This window comes from Gobius niger (genome assembly GCF_951799975.1).
Source record: "Gobius niger genome assembly, chromosome: 3".
NCBI classification, from domain to species: domain Eukaryota; kingdom Metazoa; phylum Chordata; class Actinopteri; order Gobiiformes; family Gobiidae; genus Gobius; species Gobius niger.
Genome location: NC_136854.1, coordinates 587,688 through 607,796, shown reverse-complemented (window position 1 = coordinate 607,796; position 20,109 = coordinate 587,688). Strand labels below are relative to the sequence as shown.

The following is a 20,109-nucleotide window of genomic DNA, read 5'->3' as shown; positions in this document are numbered from 1 at the left end:
AGCTCCGCCACTCGGAAAATAATTCGCCAAGAGCCTGCGCCGTCCCGTGCGCCGCCACAAGATCTGGCCCATTATGTAATAACAACACATGTAATAACAACACATGTAATAACAACACATTATGTAATAACACATTATGTAATAACAACACATTATGTAATAACAACACATTATGTAATAACACATTATGTAATAACAACACATTATGTAATAACAACACATTATGTAATAACAACACATTATGTAATAACAAATTATTTAATAACAACACATTATGTAATAACACATTATGTAATAACAACACATTATGTAATAACAACACATTATTTAATAACAACACATTATGTAATAACAACACATTATGTAATAACACAGGTAATAAAAACACATTATGTAATAACAACACATTATGTAATAACAACACATTTTGTAATAACAACACATTATGTAATAACAACACATTATGTAATCAAACGGACATGTTTTTGTTTTCAGGAAAGTGTAAGAACAATCCCGAAAACAATGTAATAGTAATTCAGACTGAAACAGCGTTTACAAAAGGTCATAATATCTGATATTGATTAATCCCACATGAGTTTTGATCATTTTAAGTTGTTGAATTGATTAAAATCGTTTTACCTTTTTTTTGTACCTTTTTTTTCTGCTGCAACATTGTACACGAGCGGGAAAAATACATCGGAAATGATAAATTTACAGAGTTTTTAAATGAAAAATGTTGAACTATGGGTCATGAACATTGAAGCCTTTTTTGAAAACAAATACTTTTCCAAATAATATATTCTTACTTCATACAATAAACTTAACAATAAACATACAATAAAAGAAAAGTACCTCTTACCACAACATTGCCTTTGGGAAACTAAACAAAATTGTTCTTTTTGTACCAAACAAAATCTCATAGAAACTCTGCTCAAACCTTCAGTACATGTTTATTAAAGCTGCAGGACCTGATTTTTAGTTGTGGCCCAAACTTGTTTCTAGCTCTCATAATCCCTCCTGCACATCCGAATGTTTGAGCAAATGAATGCACGTTTCAGGCCAGTGTACAGCTCTGAGCGGTGGAAAGTGAAGCAGGGGGACCGCCCCAAAATAAACTCATTTAGATTCTACTTCTGTCTTGAATCGCTCCATAAACATTTAGGTGAAGGAAATGCAGCTGCTTCTCACTGTGGCTCCGGTCTGTCCTTTACATGAGGAGGTTTATCTCTGTGTTTAACGGCTCTGACTCTCCCCCAGGACGAGACTCCAGGAAATGTCAAAAAGGAAAAGAAAGTCCTCTGAGCCTCCAGAGGGCAGCACTGAGCCACAGCTCTGTGGGACAAAGTGAGTTCAGTCGTTTCTTATCGAGTTTAACCTCCTTCAAAGACACATGTGTTTTTAGACAAAGCAAAAGCAGATTATTGTTCTCTCCACTGACACAGATCCACAACCTCAGTGTCGGCTCTGTCCATGAAGAGCGACTGGTCTAAAGATCTTCCTCTAACCTTCAGTGGTGAACCTGCTCCAGACTCACAGTAAGACCTGACCTAAACTGTGCTTCATATTTGTGATTGTAACTTGTGAGATGTTAAAGACGTGCTCAGTGCTGTGTGTTTGTGTCACAGAGAAACAGAGTCAGAGCAGGACGCCTGGCCTCAGTGTGGAGACACAGGCAACAGTCCTGATCAGGGGGTTCAAGGCCCTGCACCAGGTGAGTCTGCTCAGTCTGAGACTCATCAACTACAGCAGGGAATAAGAGACCTGTTCATCAACATAAACAGGTGTCTCCTCCTCTGTGTCCAGGTGAAGGTCTCCACAAGGTTCTGAAGGAGCATAAGCAGAGCCTGAGCAGCAGATGTGAGAGTGTGACAGAGGGAAGTGAAGAATCCGGAGATAGAACTCTTCTGAACAGCATCTTCCCTGAGCTGTACATCACAGAGGGCCTCAGTGAAGAGGCCAGAGCCCAACCTGAAGAGAGGAGTCTGGAGACACAGTCCAAGAAGAAGCAGGTCCAGGAGATCACCATCAGGTGCCAGGACATCTTTAAAGCTCTGCCCCCTGAGCAGCAGCAGGGGGCGCTGCAGCAGGGCTCCATCAGAGCTGTGCTGACTGTGGGCGTGGCTGGAGTGGGGAAGACCTTCTCAGTCCTGAAGTTCTGTCTGGACTGGGCCCAGGGCTCAGAGAACCAGGAGCTGCAGCTGGTGGTGCCACTGTCCTTCAGAGAGATGAACCTGGTCAGCAGGGGGCGCTACAGTCTGATGGAGCTGATCCAAGTGTTCCATCCAGCACTGGATCCACAGGTCACTCTCATTTATAGAAAGCTTTACCTTTCACATCATATATTTCAAAGTCTCAAACACTTTTGAAATGACTCCTGGCTCTCAGGGCGTTTGTTAGTTCAGTCTGTGTTCACATTCACTGCACCAAACGCTTCAAACTATTCATGGTCAAAGCAGCGGCTCACACGCGCTTCCTAGAGCTAATCCTCTCACTCTCTTGTGGCCAAAAAGGAAGCAGGTGAAAGAAATGCACTTGATTAAACAGATGGAGATGAAAGCTTTACAGCACAGACTGAGGCAGAGACACATCGTGGTTATAAAGATGAACATCCATCAGACCAATGTTCCAAACGCCCAGCGCCGTGTATTCAGTAGGAAATGCTCCAGTCCTTTCTTCACTTCAAAATGAAACATGACACTGAAAGTGGGCCGTCAGCCTTCACACCCGTCAGGAGACTGACGCCACAAACCCGTTAGAGAAATGCTAAATCCATTGTAAACCCTGCAGTCCCTCACACTGGAGCTCCACCACTCACTGGTTTAAAGTGAGGGTTGAAGGAAAGTGGTGTAAAGTCATGGATGTTAAATGTTGTGTTTCTCTGCCCCACAGACGCTCACAGCCCACACTCTGTCCGTCTGTAAACTCCTGTTCATCTTTGACGGCCTCGACGAGAGCAGACTGTCTCTGGACTTCAGCTGTGAGCTCATCTCTGAGGTCACACAGAGGTCAGAGGTGGGCGTACTGTTGGTGAACCTCATCAGAGGCGCTCTGCTTCCTCACGCCCTTATATGGATCACCTCCCGCCCAGCGGCGGCCCATCAGATCCCAGCGCGGTGCGTGCACAGGGTCACGGAGGTCAGGGGCTTCATCACTGACCCACAGAAGGAGCAGTACTTCAGGAAGAGGTTCTCAGATGAAGAGCAGCTTCAAACAGTCCTGTCCCACCTCAGAACCTCCCGCAGCCTCCACAACATGAGCCAGATCCCAGTCTTCTGCTGGATCACCTCCACAGTCCTGGACCACGTGTTGAGAAGCCATCAGAGCGGACCACTGCCCCAGACCCTCACAGACATGTACGCACACTTCCTGTTGGTGCAGACGCACAGGAAGAGGAAGTACAAACAGACACAAACAGAGGTCAGGTCTGAGACCTGGGGGCTGACAGAGGCCGACACAGAGCTGCTCCTGAAGCTGGGGAGACTGGCCTTTGAGCATCTGCAGACAGGAAACATCATGTTCTACCAAGAAGACCTGGAGCAGGTGGGTCTGGACCTGAGCGAGGCCTCGGTCTACTCCGGACTCTGCACTGAGATCTTCAAACGAGAGAGTGTCTTCAACCAGTCAGTCTACTGCTTCATCCACCTGAGCGTGCAGGAGTTTCTGGCAGCCGTTTACCTTCACCACTGCTTTCAGAACAACATGGAGGTGGTCACGGAGTTTCTTTATGAAACTGAAGGAATGAGGCTACGTTCAAATAAGAGTCTCAAAAAATGTCTTGTAAAATGTGTAAAAAAGTCCCTGCAGAGTCCAAACGGCCACCTGGACCTGTTTGTGCGGTTCCTTCATGGCCTCAGTGTGGAGTCCAACCACAGACTTTTAGGAGCTCTGCTGAGTCCAATAAAGGAATCAGAAATCACAGAAGTCATTGAAAACCTTAAAGAGATGAACACAGACAAAGTGTCTCCCGACAGAAGCATCAACATCTTCCACTGTCTGATGGAGCTGAAGGACCAGTCTGTGCAGCAGCAGATCCAGGACTTCCTGAAGTCTGGAGGTGGATCTAAGGAGGAACTGTCTGAGATCCAGTGCTCGGCTCTGGCCTACATGCTGCAGATGTCAGAGCAGGTCCTGGAGGAGCTGGACCTAAACAAGTACAACACGTCTTATCAGGGTAAACTGAGACTGATCCCAGCGGTGAGGAACTGCAGGAAGGCTGTGTGAGTCCTCAGTCACAGACAGAAGCTTCACAGACCTGTTAGAATCACTCACATGTCGCTCTAACATCTGTTACAGGTTCGGAGGCTGTGGACTCTCAGAGGTTCTCTGTGAAGTGGTGGCGTCAGCGCTGAGCTCCAGCCCCTCCCATCTCAGAGAGTTGGATCTGAGTCATAATAACCTGAGTGACTCCTCAGTGTCTGCGCTGTGTGTTGGTCTGAAGAGTCCTCACTGTCAGCTCTCCTCTCTCGGGTCAGTGTCAGGTCTGTGACGACTCTCGCTCGTCCCTCCACCTCCTCATCCTTTAATCACTGAGTGGTGGGACGTAACCGTTCTCTGAGAGTGAAGTAAAGTGTAGGAGATGAAAAACTACAGCATTTACCCCAGACCTCTGAGTTTCAGATGTTCAGCTGTTGCTACAGAAACTCCTCTGACTTTACTCTGGACTTAATCACTTCATTTATTCTTTATTCAGATTGAGTTACTGTGGTTTGTCAGAGATCAGCTGTTCCTCTCTGGCCTCAGCTCTGAAGTCCAACCCCTCACATCTCACTGAGCTGGACCTGGATCATACCATAAACCTGTCTGACTCAGGAGTGTCTCATCTGTGTGGTTTTCTGCAAAACACAGACTGTCGCCTGCAGACTCTCAGGTCAGTGTCTCTGTGTCAGGGCTCAAGTTTTAACACAAAAAAAATAACACAAAAACATCTACCTCATCACTCGCCGCCAAAGTGATGTTTCATTAGGTGTGTTTAAGATGAGCGAGGTGCTGCGGGCGCTGCAGGCGCTGCAGGCCGGTCAGATTCGTGTCCAAGATGGCCGCCCCTCGCTCTGACGCCACCTGTGCGACGGTGCCGTATTCTCGTGAGACCGAGGCGGCTGGAGCGCCTTGGGTCGGCGAGCGAAGTTGCTTTTCTCCGCCTCGCTCGGCTGGCTGAACTACAAAGGCCAAAGGGATTGTGGGAAATGAACTGCTGTAAACACGTTTGCTGACAGAGGACTGACAGATGATGGATCTGAGTTGTGTTTAGATCAGAAACGTGTTGCCCTGACGCTCCTACTTAAACAGATCTACTTAAATCTGCAGAAATGCTTCATATTTGACATAAAGTGCCGTGTGTTCAACATATGGCCTACATTTAAATAAGCATAAGTTTATTATTCTAATCCTAAACTGTAAGAGGAGAGTCTGTTATTGTAGCTGTAGTGATGGGTCTGTCTGGTGTGTGGGAGAAGCACAAATGTGTCACAAGCTTTAACAATAGTTTTATTCCCAAACTCTTTCTAACAAACGCGAGACGCTGCGTGACCTGAGGCTCCTCTCTGTTCTCGGGGCTGAGATGTGTCTGACTTGATTAGAGGCGCCTTTCTCCGCCCTCGGCGCCACCGCCTGGTCTCGTCTGGAATCGAGGCGAGGCCACTTCATCTTAAACACACCTATTGTTCAAGTCATCTGGAGGCGTGTCCTCCCTTTGGTTAGCATGTGGCTAATTTACCAAGGATACATCAGTGTAGCCTTCACTGCCTTTGCTCAAGACAAAAACACCCATAATGCACCACGGCTGCCAAGAAAGGAAAAGTAAAAGAGGTGAATAAAGTCAGCACGGCTTGTGTGACTTTTTAAAGCACTTCAATTCCACTTTTTAAGAAAAAAAATACGAGCTCTGACTAGTTTTGTGGTTCTGCCCGTGTTCATTTTATTTGTGTCTTTTTACAAACAAAACATTTTTTTTAAAGATTTGGCAAAATTATCAATTTTAGGTTTTACCTTTTTTCCGTCAATAGTAGAAAAACAAATATTTGATAATTTTTTTTATAATTTTTATGAATGTTTCATTCAAATATTTAAGTAAATGTCACTGCTTCACGGAGCAGCAAAGGACTTGATCTGTTTAGTGGAACTGAATTTAATTGATTTCAAGCCCAAGTTTTCAGTCCCACTTTCGAGCTTTATTTTGTATTTTCAGATAAGTTTCATCATCTGAGAGCTTTTTATTTATTTATCTTCAGTTTGTAAAAATATAATGACTTAGAATCTACCTCAGCAGACCCTCTGCCCTGGACAAAAGAGAACTTCCTTTTTTATTTTGTGATGTCACTTTCTTTGCCTTTGAAGTGAGTTCCAGTAGCAGGTCTTTTTGGACCAACGCAGGACCTTGGTTTGGAAGGAAGTGAGTTTGGAAGCACAGCCTTCAACACCAAGGCTTTGGGAAACAGCCCTTTTTTAGACAGATTTAGGGAAGAATTAAACTTTAATCATTTTTTGGAAAATTTTATCATTCCTAATTATTAACTCTTCAGTTTGAATTCATGTTCAGGTTTCAGGTTTTATCTGTATTAACGCTGGTCTTTTATCACTTCATTTATTCTTTATTCAGATTGAGGAGGTGTGGTTTGTCAGAGATCAGCTGTTCCTCTCTGGCCTCAGCTCTGAAGTCCAACCCCTCACATCTCACTGAGCTGAGACTGGATTATAACACAGACCTGTCTGACTCTGGCGTGTCTCATCTGTGTGGTTTTCTGCAAAGGATAGACTGTCTCCTGCAGATTCTCAGGTCAGTTCACTGTCTCTGTGTCAGGGCTCAAGTTTTACTATGAATAAAACAGTTTTAATGATTTGTTTGTGTTTTGTTCACAACAAAAATAAATACATTTCCAGAAGAATGAAAGTCTAGAAGTCTTTTCCTACAGACTTTTTGAACTCTGTAAATGATTTAAAAAGAGACATAGCAAAAAAAATGAAATGTATTAATCAGTTTATGCTTTTTATACATTAAGATTTGTATATTGTTCAAACTGTATTTTATAAAGTTTTAGGAAACGGTTAGACTTTAAACAGTTACTGTTGTGTTCTTAATATCAACTATTCAGTTTTAATTCATGTTGTTTATTAATGTAGATGTCTGTCTTTGTGTTTTTTTTATGTTTTCTGTATAAACTGCACTTTAATCACTTCATTTATTCTTATTCAGATTGAGGTGCTGTGGTTTGTCAGAGATCAGCTGTTTCTCTCTGGCCTCAGCTCTGAAGTCCAACCCCACACATCTGACTGAGCTGGACCTGGATGAAAACAAAGACCTGTCTGACTCAGGAGTTTCTCATCTGTTTGGTTTTCTGCAGAAAACAGACTGTCGCCTGGAAACTCTCAGGTCAGTTCACTTGTCTCTGTGTCAGGGCTTAAGCTTTAACAAAAACTAGGAACAAAACAGTTTTAGTGATATATCCAAACTACTTCATTGATGAGGACAAAAGTATAACTGACATGAATACAGTGGTCATCGGTTTTAACACATTCTTCATAAATGTTGGTCCAAATCTTGCCATTAAAATAGTGTCACCTAAAGAAACCATGATCTTCGAATCTGAGGAAACCATCAAATCTTCAATGTTTTTAAGCCCTGTAGTTGAAGAAGAAGTCTTAGAAATAGTGCATGATTGTAAGAATAATGCTGCGTCCACACCAAACGTGTTTTGGGGCCTCCAAAGCGTCAGGTTTACATTTAAAATACATGGAGGACACGCCTCCGGGGGGCGTCAAGATGTCCTTCAGCGCCTCACGCGCCTCCTGTGGGGCGCGTTTTGAGGATTTTCGCACTTGGTGAGTGTTGGACGCGCATACAGGGCTTGGAGTTGGGAAATGTTGAACTTTTTGGAGAAATTCATGAGTGTCGACCAATCAGGAGCTTTCCCCCCATAGTGACGTTGTAGCTGAGCCACCAGGGCGGATCCTACGCCGGCCCCACAGATGTAAACAAGTCACAAGTCACAAGTCACGGAGGTTTAGCTTCATTGTGAACCGGAGCTACAGCAGCTCTGGGACTTTTACAAAGACACACCAGTGCTTCTTTATCTAAATACCCAGGATTAAAAGCAGCGACAAGAAAGGTTATTCCAGAGGCAAATTGAAATGTACTCAGAGATGACAAAATATTTAATAGGACACATACGAAGGAAACCATATGTTTATATATGCACGTACTGTCCTTGTACAGTTGTATATAAGGCAGCATCAGACGGCAGCAATAACCTGTCACCATTCCATATTTAATAATGTACTGTGTGGGAAATTGATGATTTTTAGCTAATGTTATATTTTATAATGCTATTGAATGTTTTTTATGAGTTTAATCTATGTGCTTTAAGTTTCAGTGGAAAACCAATCTTTTCACACGCACATTGCTGCAACAATACCCCATTTCTCGCTCTTGCATTCTTTTGCTCATATCTATGGAGACGTCCAGGTGCCCACACCAGTGTGGACAATAATAACTCCAAATAAGGATTCAGGAAGACACTTCTAGTGGAAAACTACTGAGAGAAAAGCTTGGTGACCTTGGCCTAAGCTCAACTCATCTCCTATCTCTTCGTGAACGTCACATTTTTGATAATATATATTGTAAGAGCGCAGTTAGACGATGCTTTTCCCGGGACTGCCCCGCTCGAGCACCGTGTGTGTGTGTTAGTGTAGGGACTTTAGCGCTCGGAGAATCTGTGTTTAGAATTGTAATTGTTATAGGGAATAAATCTTCTTTGTCTAAAGCTACTGAATTCTGGTTGTTTCTCCTTGGACCTTGGGATCAACGAACACGCTTGGCGAGACCTTTTTGATACTTTAATACTTTAAACTTAACTGTTTAACTGTGTTTAAATTGATCTTATGGAGTCAGATCTTGTGTATATTAGAGTGCTAATATTTCCTGTAAAATCGCCTACAGTTTTGGTGACCTGCCCGACGTGATTCCAAGTGACCAATGGGAACCCCAGTCTCGTCCTCAAGGACTTGAGACAGGCAACAGACCTCCGTGACCTCTGCTCACTTGTGTACACCGCCGCGGCACTTCTAAAAGGTAAGGACAAGCCTGTTGTTTTTAAATAACCAAAATTGTCCACATTGGGAACAGAAAATTGTGTGTACACAAGTAAGCATATCACTGAGTGTCTGCCGTTTCAATTTGAAATAAAATACAAACAAAACTTAAGAAAACTTAAAGTTAAAGTTTTTTGAAAAACACAGATTGTCTGAATGTGGTGGCTCGAGCGGAGAAGTAGGGACAGGATTTTATGTTGTGAAATGTGCTGGAAGTGTGAAATGAAATGTATATATAATGTATATAAAGTTTAAGTGATTGAAAGGGAGTGGCACCGCGGGCCAGCTCGCCTATAGGTACAATTATCGGAGGAGGTCGGCGTGCCTTGCTCATTAATGATATTGTAGCCTGCCACCCCGTAGACTGGGAAAGACCTAGACGTAGGTTCTTTGTTGCAACGTTACGGTATACGTTGGGGAGGTTTGTGGTCCTCAAAAACCGTTGTAAATATAAGAGTTACTCATTGTACGGTCGGCGTGCCGTTTTTTATAGAACATTGTATATAAAGTTAAAGTGACTGAAAGGGAGTGGCACCGCATGATACTATAGAAGTCAGTAACGGGCCAGCTCGCCTATAGGTACAATTATCGGAGGAGGTCGGCGTGCCTTGCTCATTAACGATATTGTAGCCTGCCACCCCGTAGACTGGGAAAGACCTAGACGTAGGTTCTTTGTTGCAACGTTACGGTATACGTTGGGGAGGTTTGTGGCCCCCAAAAACCGTTGTAAATATAAGAGTCACTCGTTGTACGGTCGGCGTGCCGTGTTGTATAGAAAAATGTGCATGGTATTAAATTGTGTAACCCGGGATATTAAGTATTGTGTAAAAAAATTGAATTGTGTAACCCATGATATTAAGTATTGTGTGAAAACGTTGAGTGAAAATGGATGGTGAATGTGAGAGAGAGAGTGAAGAATATGGATGGATATGTGTGAGTATGTGTATAAATAAAAGTTGTGCAAAGAGCTCCTTAAAACTAGCGTCTGGCTTTGAAAGGAGTTCACATAACTAAAGTTGAGGAGGAAGTGAAAATAATAATAATAATGAGAATAATAATAATAATAATAATATATATAAAAGGAAGCAAAAATATAATGGATATAATAAACTATAACAAACATACTAACAGAAATAGATAAAATGACACTGCTTTAGGTTATGGACTCAAACGTCCGTACTTTAAGTGCATATGAGAGGTTTTAATTTCTTTTATATTTACAGAGATAAGATTTGTTTAGTGAAGCAGCAATTTAATAAAGGACAAATGGGAAGAAAAATTATTTCTATCAATATATATAGTTAATAACAGAAGGATAGTCCCATAGAAGTTAAACTTTAATCCCTGTAGGGAAATCCATAGAAAAGAATTACAAGATGATTGAATTCTCATTGATAAAACATGGTTGGCACAGCGACAGTTTAAATCTTACTTGTATTTATGTCACTTATTGTTACTGTCCAATGAGGAAGTGAGACCATAGTATTTGTGTTGTAGGTAGAACCTAATGAATATTAAAATTTTTTGCAGAATCTTAAGTATAATTGTTTTAAATGTTTTAGCACAATGTTTGTCTAATGCCATAATCGTGCACATGACAAATGTCAGTTTTAATAGACCTAAGGAAAACCTTTGCTGATATCTGGCCTCGAAACTAAATACCGTGTGAAAGAAAAACACAAAAATGTATTAATTGCGACAAATTACTGAAACAAATATTCCTGTGAGCAGTCGACGAAAGATAACACAAACCTAAATCACATTGTAGCAACATGCAGCGTTTCCCCTGCCATTATTTACAAGTAGAACAGAATAAAATAGAGCAAAGCATTGGTGAGAGATGGTGAGTGTGTGACTCGATGGTGTGGGACAGTCTGGATTTGAAAAGTGGCAGAGAGTCTATGGTACGTAGGTCGGGGGAGTGAGTTCCAGAGCTGGGGGCAGAGCGGCTGAAGGCTCACCCCCTGGTGACGGAGCTGGAGAGAAGGAGCAGAATGTGTGGGCAGGAGGTCAGATATGCACGGAGGAGCCAGGTTAGGAAGTGCTTTGAATGTAATGATTTTTGTATTTTGAATTAGATTCTTTGTTTTATGGGAAGCCAGTGAAGTTGCTTGTGAGAGGTGAAGGTCCGTGTGATGGCGTGTGCTGTACGGTTTTGAAAGAGCTGCATTTCCTGGAGGGAGTTGTCTAAATTGAACTGGATATTTATCATAAAGGAATTCAAACAAAATGGTTACAATATTATCTACAGGCTAGATATTTTCCCCGGCAGTGTGCACATTTTGGTCTTAACTTCTTAGTCAAACCGGTAAACATATAAGGGAAACACTGACATGGGTTGAGAACTGTATAGAGTTTTTATAAAGTTTGGGATAAAACATGTACAATAGGCCTGGATGAAAGAGAGTGTGTTTGAGAGTGCGCATGGGGGACGACGGATGGAAATTACCCCAAGGTGTGGCTTGTTTACATGCATGAGACCCATGTATGTTCATTAACATGCACTGTCCCTACCAAATAAGCCAATAAATACATTTAAAAAAAGAAAGAAAAATAAATAAATAAATAAATAGCAAATGAACACCCAAGACTGACTAAAAAATAATAATAATTAAAAAAAAATTTTTTTTTTACTTCACTTTAATCTGAAATAACTGACCATATAAGGACCAAAGCAATGGGCCAAACATCGTGTTTGAGCTAAAATTCTGAAGAAATATGAAAAATCTAGTTTTTTATATATACAAAGATGAATATGATGGTTTTGTATTGTGAAGATTTGTAAATACTGTGCAGAAGATACAAAAAACAACTGTAAATATTTAGAACATCGAACATGAACGTTGAAATATTGCCAAGAACTGACTGATAATTGAAAATATTATTGAACACAGCCTGATGTGAATTAATAGTAGGAACTGAGGGGCAGATCATTAGATTGATCTCCTGATTCCTTACATTCAAACTGTATTGGCTTAGCAGTTTTAGTATTATCATTTTAATGGCACCTCTAAATGAAATAAATAAATATAATGGACTTGAACACTAAACAATACGGTGCAGTGTTTATCTTCTCAGGTACCTGGCACATTGTGGAGATTGACTTGAACACCCTGATGGCGAGGACCTTTCCAGGTATATAACAATAATGAGGGGGACACTTGAAACGGACCCCTGAACAATGAATGGGGGAAAAGCCGTTTTAGAGACTGGAATGTGGAATGTGGACAGACCTGATCAACCTGGCCGCAGTCACCATTCTTATTGTCTGACCTATTTTGATAAGGGTTCTATAGGAAAAAATAAAAAACATGGGCAAAATTAATGCTAATTTGAACTAAAATTGTATATTAAGGGCTTCAGTGAGCCCTGGCACTGCCAGGTAATAGTAACGGTGCCATTGACAGTTACCCTGACTGACCCTGACTTTGACATGACGGACTCTGAGCGTTCCCTGGTACCAAAATGACCCCTTTGTGGGGTGAAGACCCGGATGAAGACATCTTCCCTGTCCCTAGTATATTGATTATAGCACACAAAACACACTTTACGATTTGCTAATACACCTTCACTACAGACAACTGTTCCATGAGAACTGTGCGATCAATTATATATCACATGTGCCTTACTGACAAGACAAGAGCATTATTAGCATTATTAATGACTAATAATGTAGTAGCCATTGTATGAAAGCTTTCACCACAAACCTTATACTCATTTGATATACTGTGACGGAAATATATGCACTCTGTTATCACATTTACGTTATACTCAAGCGTTTATAATCAAATTATTTTAAGAACAGTGCTGATTCTCTATTATATACCTTTACGTAAATGCCATGTTTAAATTTTGTCTTTCTAATTATCATATTAAACTAAACCTTAAAATGACACAACTTCTAGATTGTTGATCTCAGTTCTCCTGGAACCACATTTCGCACACACATAGAGCTGGAGCTAACAAATAGGTTTTAATCAGGTACACCATTAGTTACGGCCCAGGGACAGACGACGAGGCAGGGATAGAGAGGGTTTGAATCTCCTGGTACTCGTCGCAAATTCATGCCTGGTACCGGCACATCTGAAACTTTCTTGCCGTAAAGAAGGGGGCTGATTTTGAGAGTAGTTTACTAATAGTTTTAGGGCATTTTTTCTTTTCCACCCATTGTTATGACACATTCTTACTCTGTGCTGCTATGCCACATCATTGCTGCTTACACATAGCCGCTGATGGGGCATCATAGTGGTTTGGTATCTATCTCCATGGCGACCGGATATGTGCTGGCCCGGCAGTGCTCGTTTCTGATGGTTTAAATGGAGATCTGCATATCTAGCCACTTCCTGCCTATACAGTAATATAATGTTACACTTCCGGGGTTTGTAGCTTGTCATGGGTGGACAAGCTAACAGGGGGTATTGTAAGGGTCACTTTCACGTAGTTTAAATATGAAAATGAAGCGCCTGGGATATTGTAACGTAAGAGGCCGCTTCCAGAAAACACAGTGCATTGTTTCGGTTGTATCCGAAAGGTGCTCTAATCAGGCCAAGGTCAGGACACGAAAAGCTCCAGCAGCGCATCGTAACACTCCATCGCAACACTCCCCACACATTCCTTTTTGAAATACATGATTATGAGCTAATGATAAACATTTTTCCCATCGAGCCCATCCTACTTTGAATTTGAAAACGGCCTTGGAAAAAGTATCATCTGACTCAAACCAGGCCGGCTGCGAACTATTCCACACCGGACGTCTCTTCTTCCATTGAATAATTTTCCTTTTTCTGCTTTCGCTAACCACTTCAGTTAGTCTCCAGGTCAGAGCTGCAAGTTAAGGTCTCCAGTGGGTTCTTAGGAGTGTTTCCTGTTCCCACTGTACGTGGATATATTACTCCCTGGTCGTAAGTCACACTTTACACCGCTTACATGCTTCGTTTTAATTACTCTGATGGCCTGGGTTACCCCAGTCCAAAAGAGGGAAGATTGGTATGGGTATTATAGTGCCGTGATTTTTTCTTTTTCACAAATAAACACCTGACACACCACAACATTCACCGTTAACAGTAGAAATACACCACAATAATAGCGGCATGTACAGACCTTACAATCTCAGACTACTATTTTAATGTTGGCGTGATGCCACAAGACAATATGGCACACGCTTACTCTATTGCAATAACTCCGTGGTTGTAACCCAGACCGGGAGGTGGGGCATACACATAATGGCAACTGCCATGACCACATGCAATCACACTTTGACCAGACCTTTTAAAATGTGTGCCCGACGCAGTGATTATTATACCAACCTCATTGACCCGCATGGCATGACACAGACAACAACAAAAATATGCATTAAGTCAATATATGGTACAAATATGCCAAATGGACTGCTAATCACAGGAATCTGATCAATTGCTTTGTGTGTACCCAAATGCCCAAAGCTTCAGGAACCCCATCTTTATTTGTCAGACCATACCAATCCAAACCAGCTCTGACATGCTACCCTCTGTCCTGTCTAAAAGACTGTTAAAATATATCACTCACATTAAACAGAACCCCCACCTTTGAATTAGAAATTACTATAGAATTTTGTCACAAAAGCCATCTCTGACCTGCAAAAACAGGCAGAGACCAGAAATTTCTGTTGCTTGTACTAATCATACTGATTTGGTTCTGTGTCTTTGCCATGTGCATAGTGCCCTGTCTTCGCAGCATGCTGTCTAAAATGATAACCTCGATGGTGGGACCAGGAGGACAGTATGTGCTGGTGCCGGTATCAACGGATGCTGCGGAGACAGCGGACACCACAGAGACTGATGAACTCCTGCCATAACAGTATGCAATGAACACACACACACACACACACACACACACACACACACACACACACACACACACACACACACACACACACACACAGATATATACATTTGTATTGTAAGTTTTTTAATTTATATTGGACATTTAAAAAATAAAAATATTTTTTATACACGGCCATTTCATTGTTTGCTTTTGCCATTTTTGTGATCTCTGGTTAGAGATCAAAAGAGGGAATGTGGGAAATTGATGATTTTTAGCTAATGTTATATTTTATAATGCTATTGAATGTTTTTTATGAGTTTAATCTATGTGCTTTAAGTTTCAGTGGAAAACCAATCTTTTCACACGCACATTGCTGCAACAATACCCCATTTCTCGCTCTTGCATTCTTTTGCTCATATCTATGGAGACGTCCAGGTGCCCACACCAGTGTGGACAATAATAACTCCAAATAAGGATTCAGGAAGACACTTCTAGTGGAAAACTACTGAGAGAAAAGCTTGGTGACCTTGGCCTAAGCTCAACTCATCTCCTATCTCTTCGTGAACGTCACATTTTTGATAATATATATTGTAAGAGCGCAGTTAGACGATGCTTTTCCCGGGACTGCCCCGCTCGAGCACCGTGTGTGTGTGTTAGTGTAGGGACTTTAGCGCTCGGAGAATCTGTGTTTAGAATTGTAATTGTTATAGGGAATAAATCTTCTTTGTCTAAAGCTACTGAATTCTGGTTGTTTCTCCTTGGACCTTGGGATCAACGAACACGCTTGGCGAGACCTTTTTGATACTTTAATACTTTAAACTTAACTGTTTAACTGTGTTTAAATTGATCTTATGGAGTCAGATCTTGTGTATATTAGAGTGCTAATATTTCCTGTAAAATCGCCTACAACTGTAAGACAGTATTCTAAACCTGATTCTGTACCAAAGACTATGTAAACTTATTTCCTTAGTTTGATTCTGGTTATGTATCTATATCCTAAGCCATGTGTTGATTATGGTTATGTATATGTTTATTGTACCATAATTAGCTGGTCTCAGAGAACAAACAAATCAACAAAAATCAGTTTATGCTTTTTAAACATTAAGATTTGTATATTGTTGAAGCTATATTTCATCAAGTTTTAAGAAATAATTAGACTGTAAAAAGTTCGTCTTATTTTCTATTGGTTTTAATTATTAACCATTCAGTTTAAATTCATGTTGTTTATTAATCAAGATGTCAGTCCTTGTGTTTGTTTTATCTGTTTTAACTCTGGACTTTAATCACTTCATATATTCTTTATTCAGATTGAGTGACTGGTTTGTCAGAGATCAGCTGTTCCTCTCTGGCCTCAGCTCTAAAGTCCAACCCCTCACATCTCACTGAGCTGGACCTGAATCGTAACGAAGACCTGACTGACTCAGGTGTGTCTCATCTGTGTGGTTTTCTTCAGAGCACAGACTGTCGCCTGAAGACTCTCAGGTCAGTTCACTGTCTCTGTGTCAGGGCTCAAACTTTAACACAAACTATGAACAAAACAGTTTTAAGGATTTGTTTGTGATTTGTTCACGATAAAAATAAATGCATTTCCAGAAGAGTGAAACTCTAGAAGTCTTATCCTACAGACTTTTTGAACACATTTTTTTTAAAAAGAGACATAACAAAATTAATGAAATGGATATATCTGTTTTATTTTTTTCATCCATTAATATTTGTATATTGTTCAAACAATATTTTATAAAGTTTTAGGAAAGAAATAGACTTTTTGAACGTTTGTCGAAAATTCTATTGTTTTTTTTATTATTAACTGAAAGCATTTGTGTGAAGGAAGATTCGAGGCCAGTAACGCGGAGTACAGAATATTTACTGGGTGAAGAGAACAGAACATTTGAACAACGATAGACATGGGTTTTTATCCTAGTATGTAAATGAGGTACGTACAGGGCGTGTCCTTAAAGATGATCGGCTGAGTCCACATTCTAAGTAAAAGTTGTTATTCTCGGTGAGTTTAGTTGAGACAGACTGTGTGTCTGTGAGGCCCCGTATCAATCACTGTGAGGCCTTAAGATAGAAAAACACACTCCTTGGCCTATAGATTACCAATACCTCCAGGTAGTGTAGGAAGAATATACGTGTCATACTCATAACTGAACACACTGGCATATTTATTCATTTATAATATAATTTGAACATAGAAAAGTTACAATTTTGATTTCATTAATTGATTTCATTCATGAATTCATGTTGTTTGTTAATCAATATGTCTTTGTGTTTGTTTTATCTGCATTAACTCTGGACTTTAATCACTTCATTTATTCTTTATTCAGATTGAGGCGCTGTGGTTTGTCAGAGATCAGCTGTTCCTCTCTGGCCTCAGCTCTGAAGTCCAACCCCTCACATCTCACTCAGCTGGACCTGAGTGGTAACAAAGCCCTGTCTGACTCAGGAGTGTCTCATCTGTGTGGTTTTCTGCAACACATAGACTGTCGCCTGGAAACTCTCAGGTCAGTTCACTGTCTCTGTGTCAGGGCTCAGGTTTTAACACAAACTATGAACAAAACAGTTTAAATGATTTACGACAGGGCGTATCCTTAAAGATGATAGCAAGACAAGGCAAGGCAAGTTTATGTATACCGCGCATTTCGTACACAAGGCATCTCAATGCGCCTTACAAAAGAAAATATGCAAAATTACAATCAGGTTAAGTTAAGGCAAATTACATGTATAAAAACATCAAGACATGGGAAACACACAGTCCACCTGGGCAGGCGCTGTAGGGGAGGGGCGCCCGCCTGTCGACTGGAGGGCGGGGGGGTTGGTGAACACAGACGCAGAGGGATTTGGGGCTTAGGGAGGGGATGTGTGTGCAGTTATTTGCATAGTTTATTTGCATAGTCCTTGAAATGAATGTTGTGAGTGAATTTTTGTAAGTATAGTCACAGAAGCGTCAGTCCGGATCGGGTTTAGCTCCGTGACTTGACCTTGAGTGGGGAAAGCTGACGGTGTAGGAGAGAAAAGAGGTCCAGCTGCTTCAATCTCCTCTCAGGAGGAAAAGAATTATTACAGTATTGGTTCATCTATGTATAATAAATTTGCTTTTTTATTTTTTCTCTGTCTCAGCATGAGTTCAGTTCTCCAGGGCAGGTAGTTCCTTCACAGTTCATCCCTTTTCCTGCCAAGATGTCGCCCTCCTTTTGTCCGTCTCCACAGTGAGCTGCCAGGTCGTGCATAACAGTCCATCATTGTGCATTACTTTCCTGTATAAGTCCATCACTCGCTCACTCCCTCGGTCACTCCCAGCTCCAAAGTGCTCGTTCATTTCAAGCGACAGCAGCGGGTCCGATTGCAAGTTGTCAACTTTCCGACTTTCCGATAAACCAGGGCAGAGCCAAGTCCGTGCCCTGTTATCAAGGGTCCAAATAAGTGAATATCTTTGATGTCTCCGACCGACAGGACTGCGAGGCAAACGATCCACTGACTCCACACGTCCACCTGTGAATGTCACTTTGTGAAAAAACTTTATCAATTGTGCTGAGATTCCAGTTAATCATTCCATAGTTTAGCGGTTCGGGAGGACAGAGAGCAGGTGGTCAAAGAGAAACAAAAGTCAAACAAAGACCTTGCAGAAGCAGGAAAAAAGCACAAAAGCCAGGAGCAGTTAGAAAACGCGTCTGCACTCGACAGAGACAGGAAGATCAGTATGGGATAATGTATAGTCGGTACATATTTTCCCGCTTATTATTCGGCCATTTGCCAACTGAACACACACAACATAAACTTCGTACACTTATATGAAGGCCCAAAGGTTTATTTAATGACTTCCGCGACAAATAGTTCCCAAAAGTTTGAGGCGCAGTTGGAGGAATGGTAGTGAATCTCTGGAGAAGTTGAAAGTCAGACTCACGATTCCCCGACTTCTCTCGCAGTGACGGGACAGAGATAGTGTCGCTGCTACGTACGCGCGGAGTGATATGAAAGCACCAACTCCGTTGCCATTGGCAGCGTCATTATTTTCATCAGAGGTCCTTTATCAGAAAATAATGACCGGGAGAATGTTGGGAAATCCCATTCAAATCAACGGAGCTTCTACTTACGCTGTGAAAAGTTATAGGAAAGAATTAGACTTTAAATGGTTTGTCGAAAAGTTCAGAAGTTTGAATTCATGTCATTTATTTATCAACATGTCTGTCTTTGTGTTTGTTTTATCTGTATTAACTCTGGACTTTAATCACTTAATTGTTTCTTCCTTCAGATTGATAAACTGTGGTTTGTCAGAGATCAGCTGTTCCTCTCTGGCCTCAGCTCTGAAGTCCAACCCCTCACATCTCACTGAGCTGGACCTGAGGATTAACAGACTGAGAGACTCAGACCTGAAGGAGCTCCTCGACCTTAAACAGAGCCCTCACTGTCGACTGGAGTCCTGACTTTATGAAACTGTTCTGAACCTGGAGCCGCATTTTCTGTCTGTTTTTGTCTCTTTGAATAAAATCACTGAGGCTGTTGGAGTTTGTTTTAAAGAGTTTTTCTTCGTTCAAATCCATTCTTCATTTAAAGGTCCCACATCAGCAAAGACTCTTTTTAAATTATAACCAGGTTATGTTTTATTAAAAACAGACCTGGAGACTTTATCCTTTCATATATTCCAGTGTCAGTTGATATTGCAATTAATGATTTGGAATATAAAGCTAATCTGATCTCTGCTTCTCCACAGCTGATAACAGACTAATGTGTCCTGAAGATGTTTAGCTCCAGATCAGACGCCTCAGACTGAGCCCAGGAGAATAAACAGAAGGATCAGCATCACGGCTCAGAGGAACAGGCCTGAGCTCCATGAGGAACAGGTCTGAGCTCCATCAGGAACAGGTCTGAGCTCCATCAAGAACAGGTCTGAGCTCCATCAAGAACAGGTCTGAGCTCCATCAGGAACAGGTCTGAGCTCCATCAGGAACAGGTCTGAGCTCCATCAAGAACAGGTCTGAGCTCCATCAGGAACAGGTCTGAGCTCCATCAAGAACAGGTCTGAGCTCCATCAAGAACAGGTCTGAGCTCCATCAAGAACAGGTCTGAGCTCCATCAAGAACAGGTCTGAGACACAAAGTCTCCTCCAAAGAAAGAACGACGAGGACGAGAGAAGAAAGTGAAGTCCTTCAGGCCTCGCGGGTCACAGACTCTCCAGGCGTCTGATCCTGGAGCTTTTATCTGTCCTACTTAATGATATTATTA

The 20,109-nt window shown here is 41.6% G+C and overlaps 1 protein-coding gene across 1 annotated transcript; it reads left to right on the top strand.

The window, feature by feature from the left end:
• Positions 1 to 1,470: 1,470 nt before the first annotated feature.
• On the top strand, positions 1,471 to 19,310 carry LOC306960390 (NACHT, LRR and PYD domains-containing protein 14-like; the record flags this gene model as incomplete). The annotated part of the gene is given in 12 exon segments (XM_079552824.1): positions 1,471 to 1,535; positions 1,626 to 1,711; positions 1,804 to 2,300; positions 2,890 to 4,217; positions 4,294 to 4,467; positions 4,691 to 4,867; positions 6,596 to 6,772; positions 7,190 to 7,366; positions 16,194 to 16,199; positions 16,201 to 16,368; positions 17,214 to 17,390; positions 19,139 to 19,310. Coding segments are annotated over 12 exon segments (3,204 nt in total).
• Between the last annotated feature and the right edge of the window lie 799 nt (positions 19,311 to 20,109).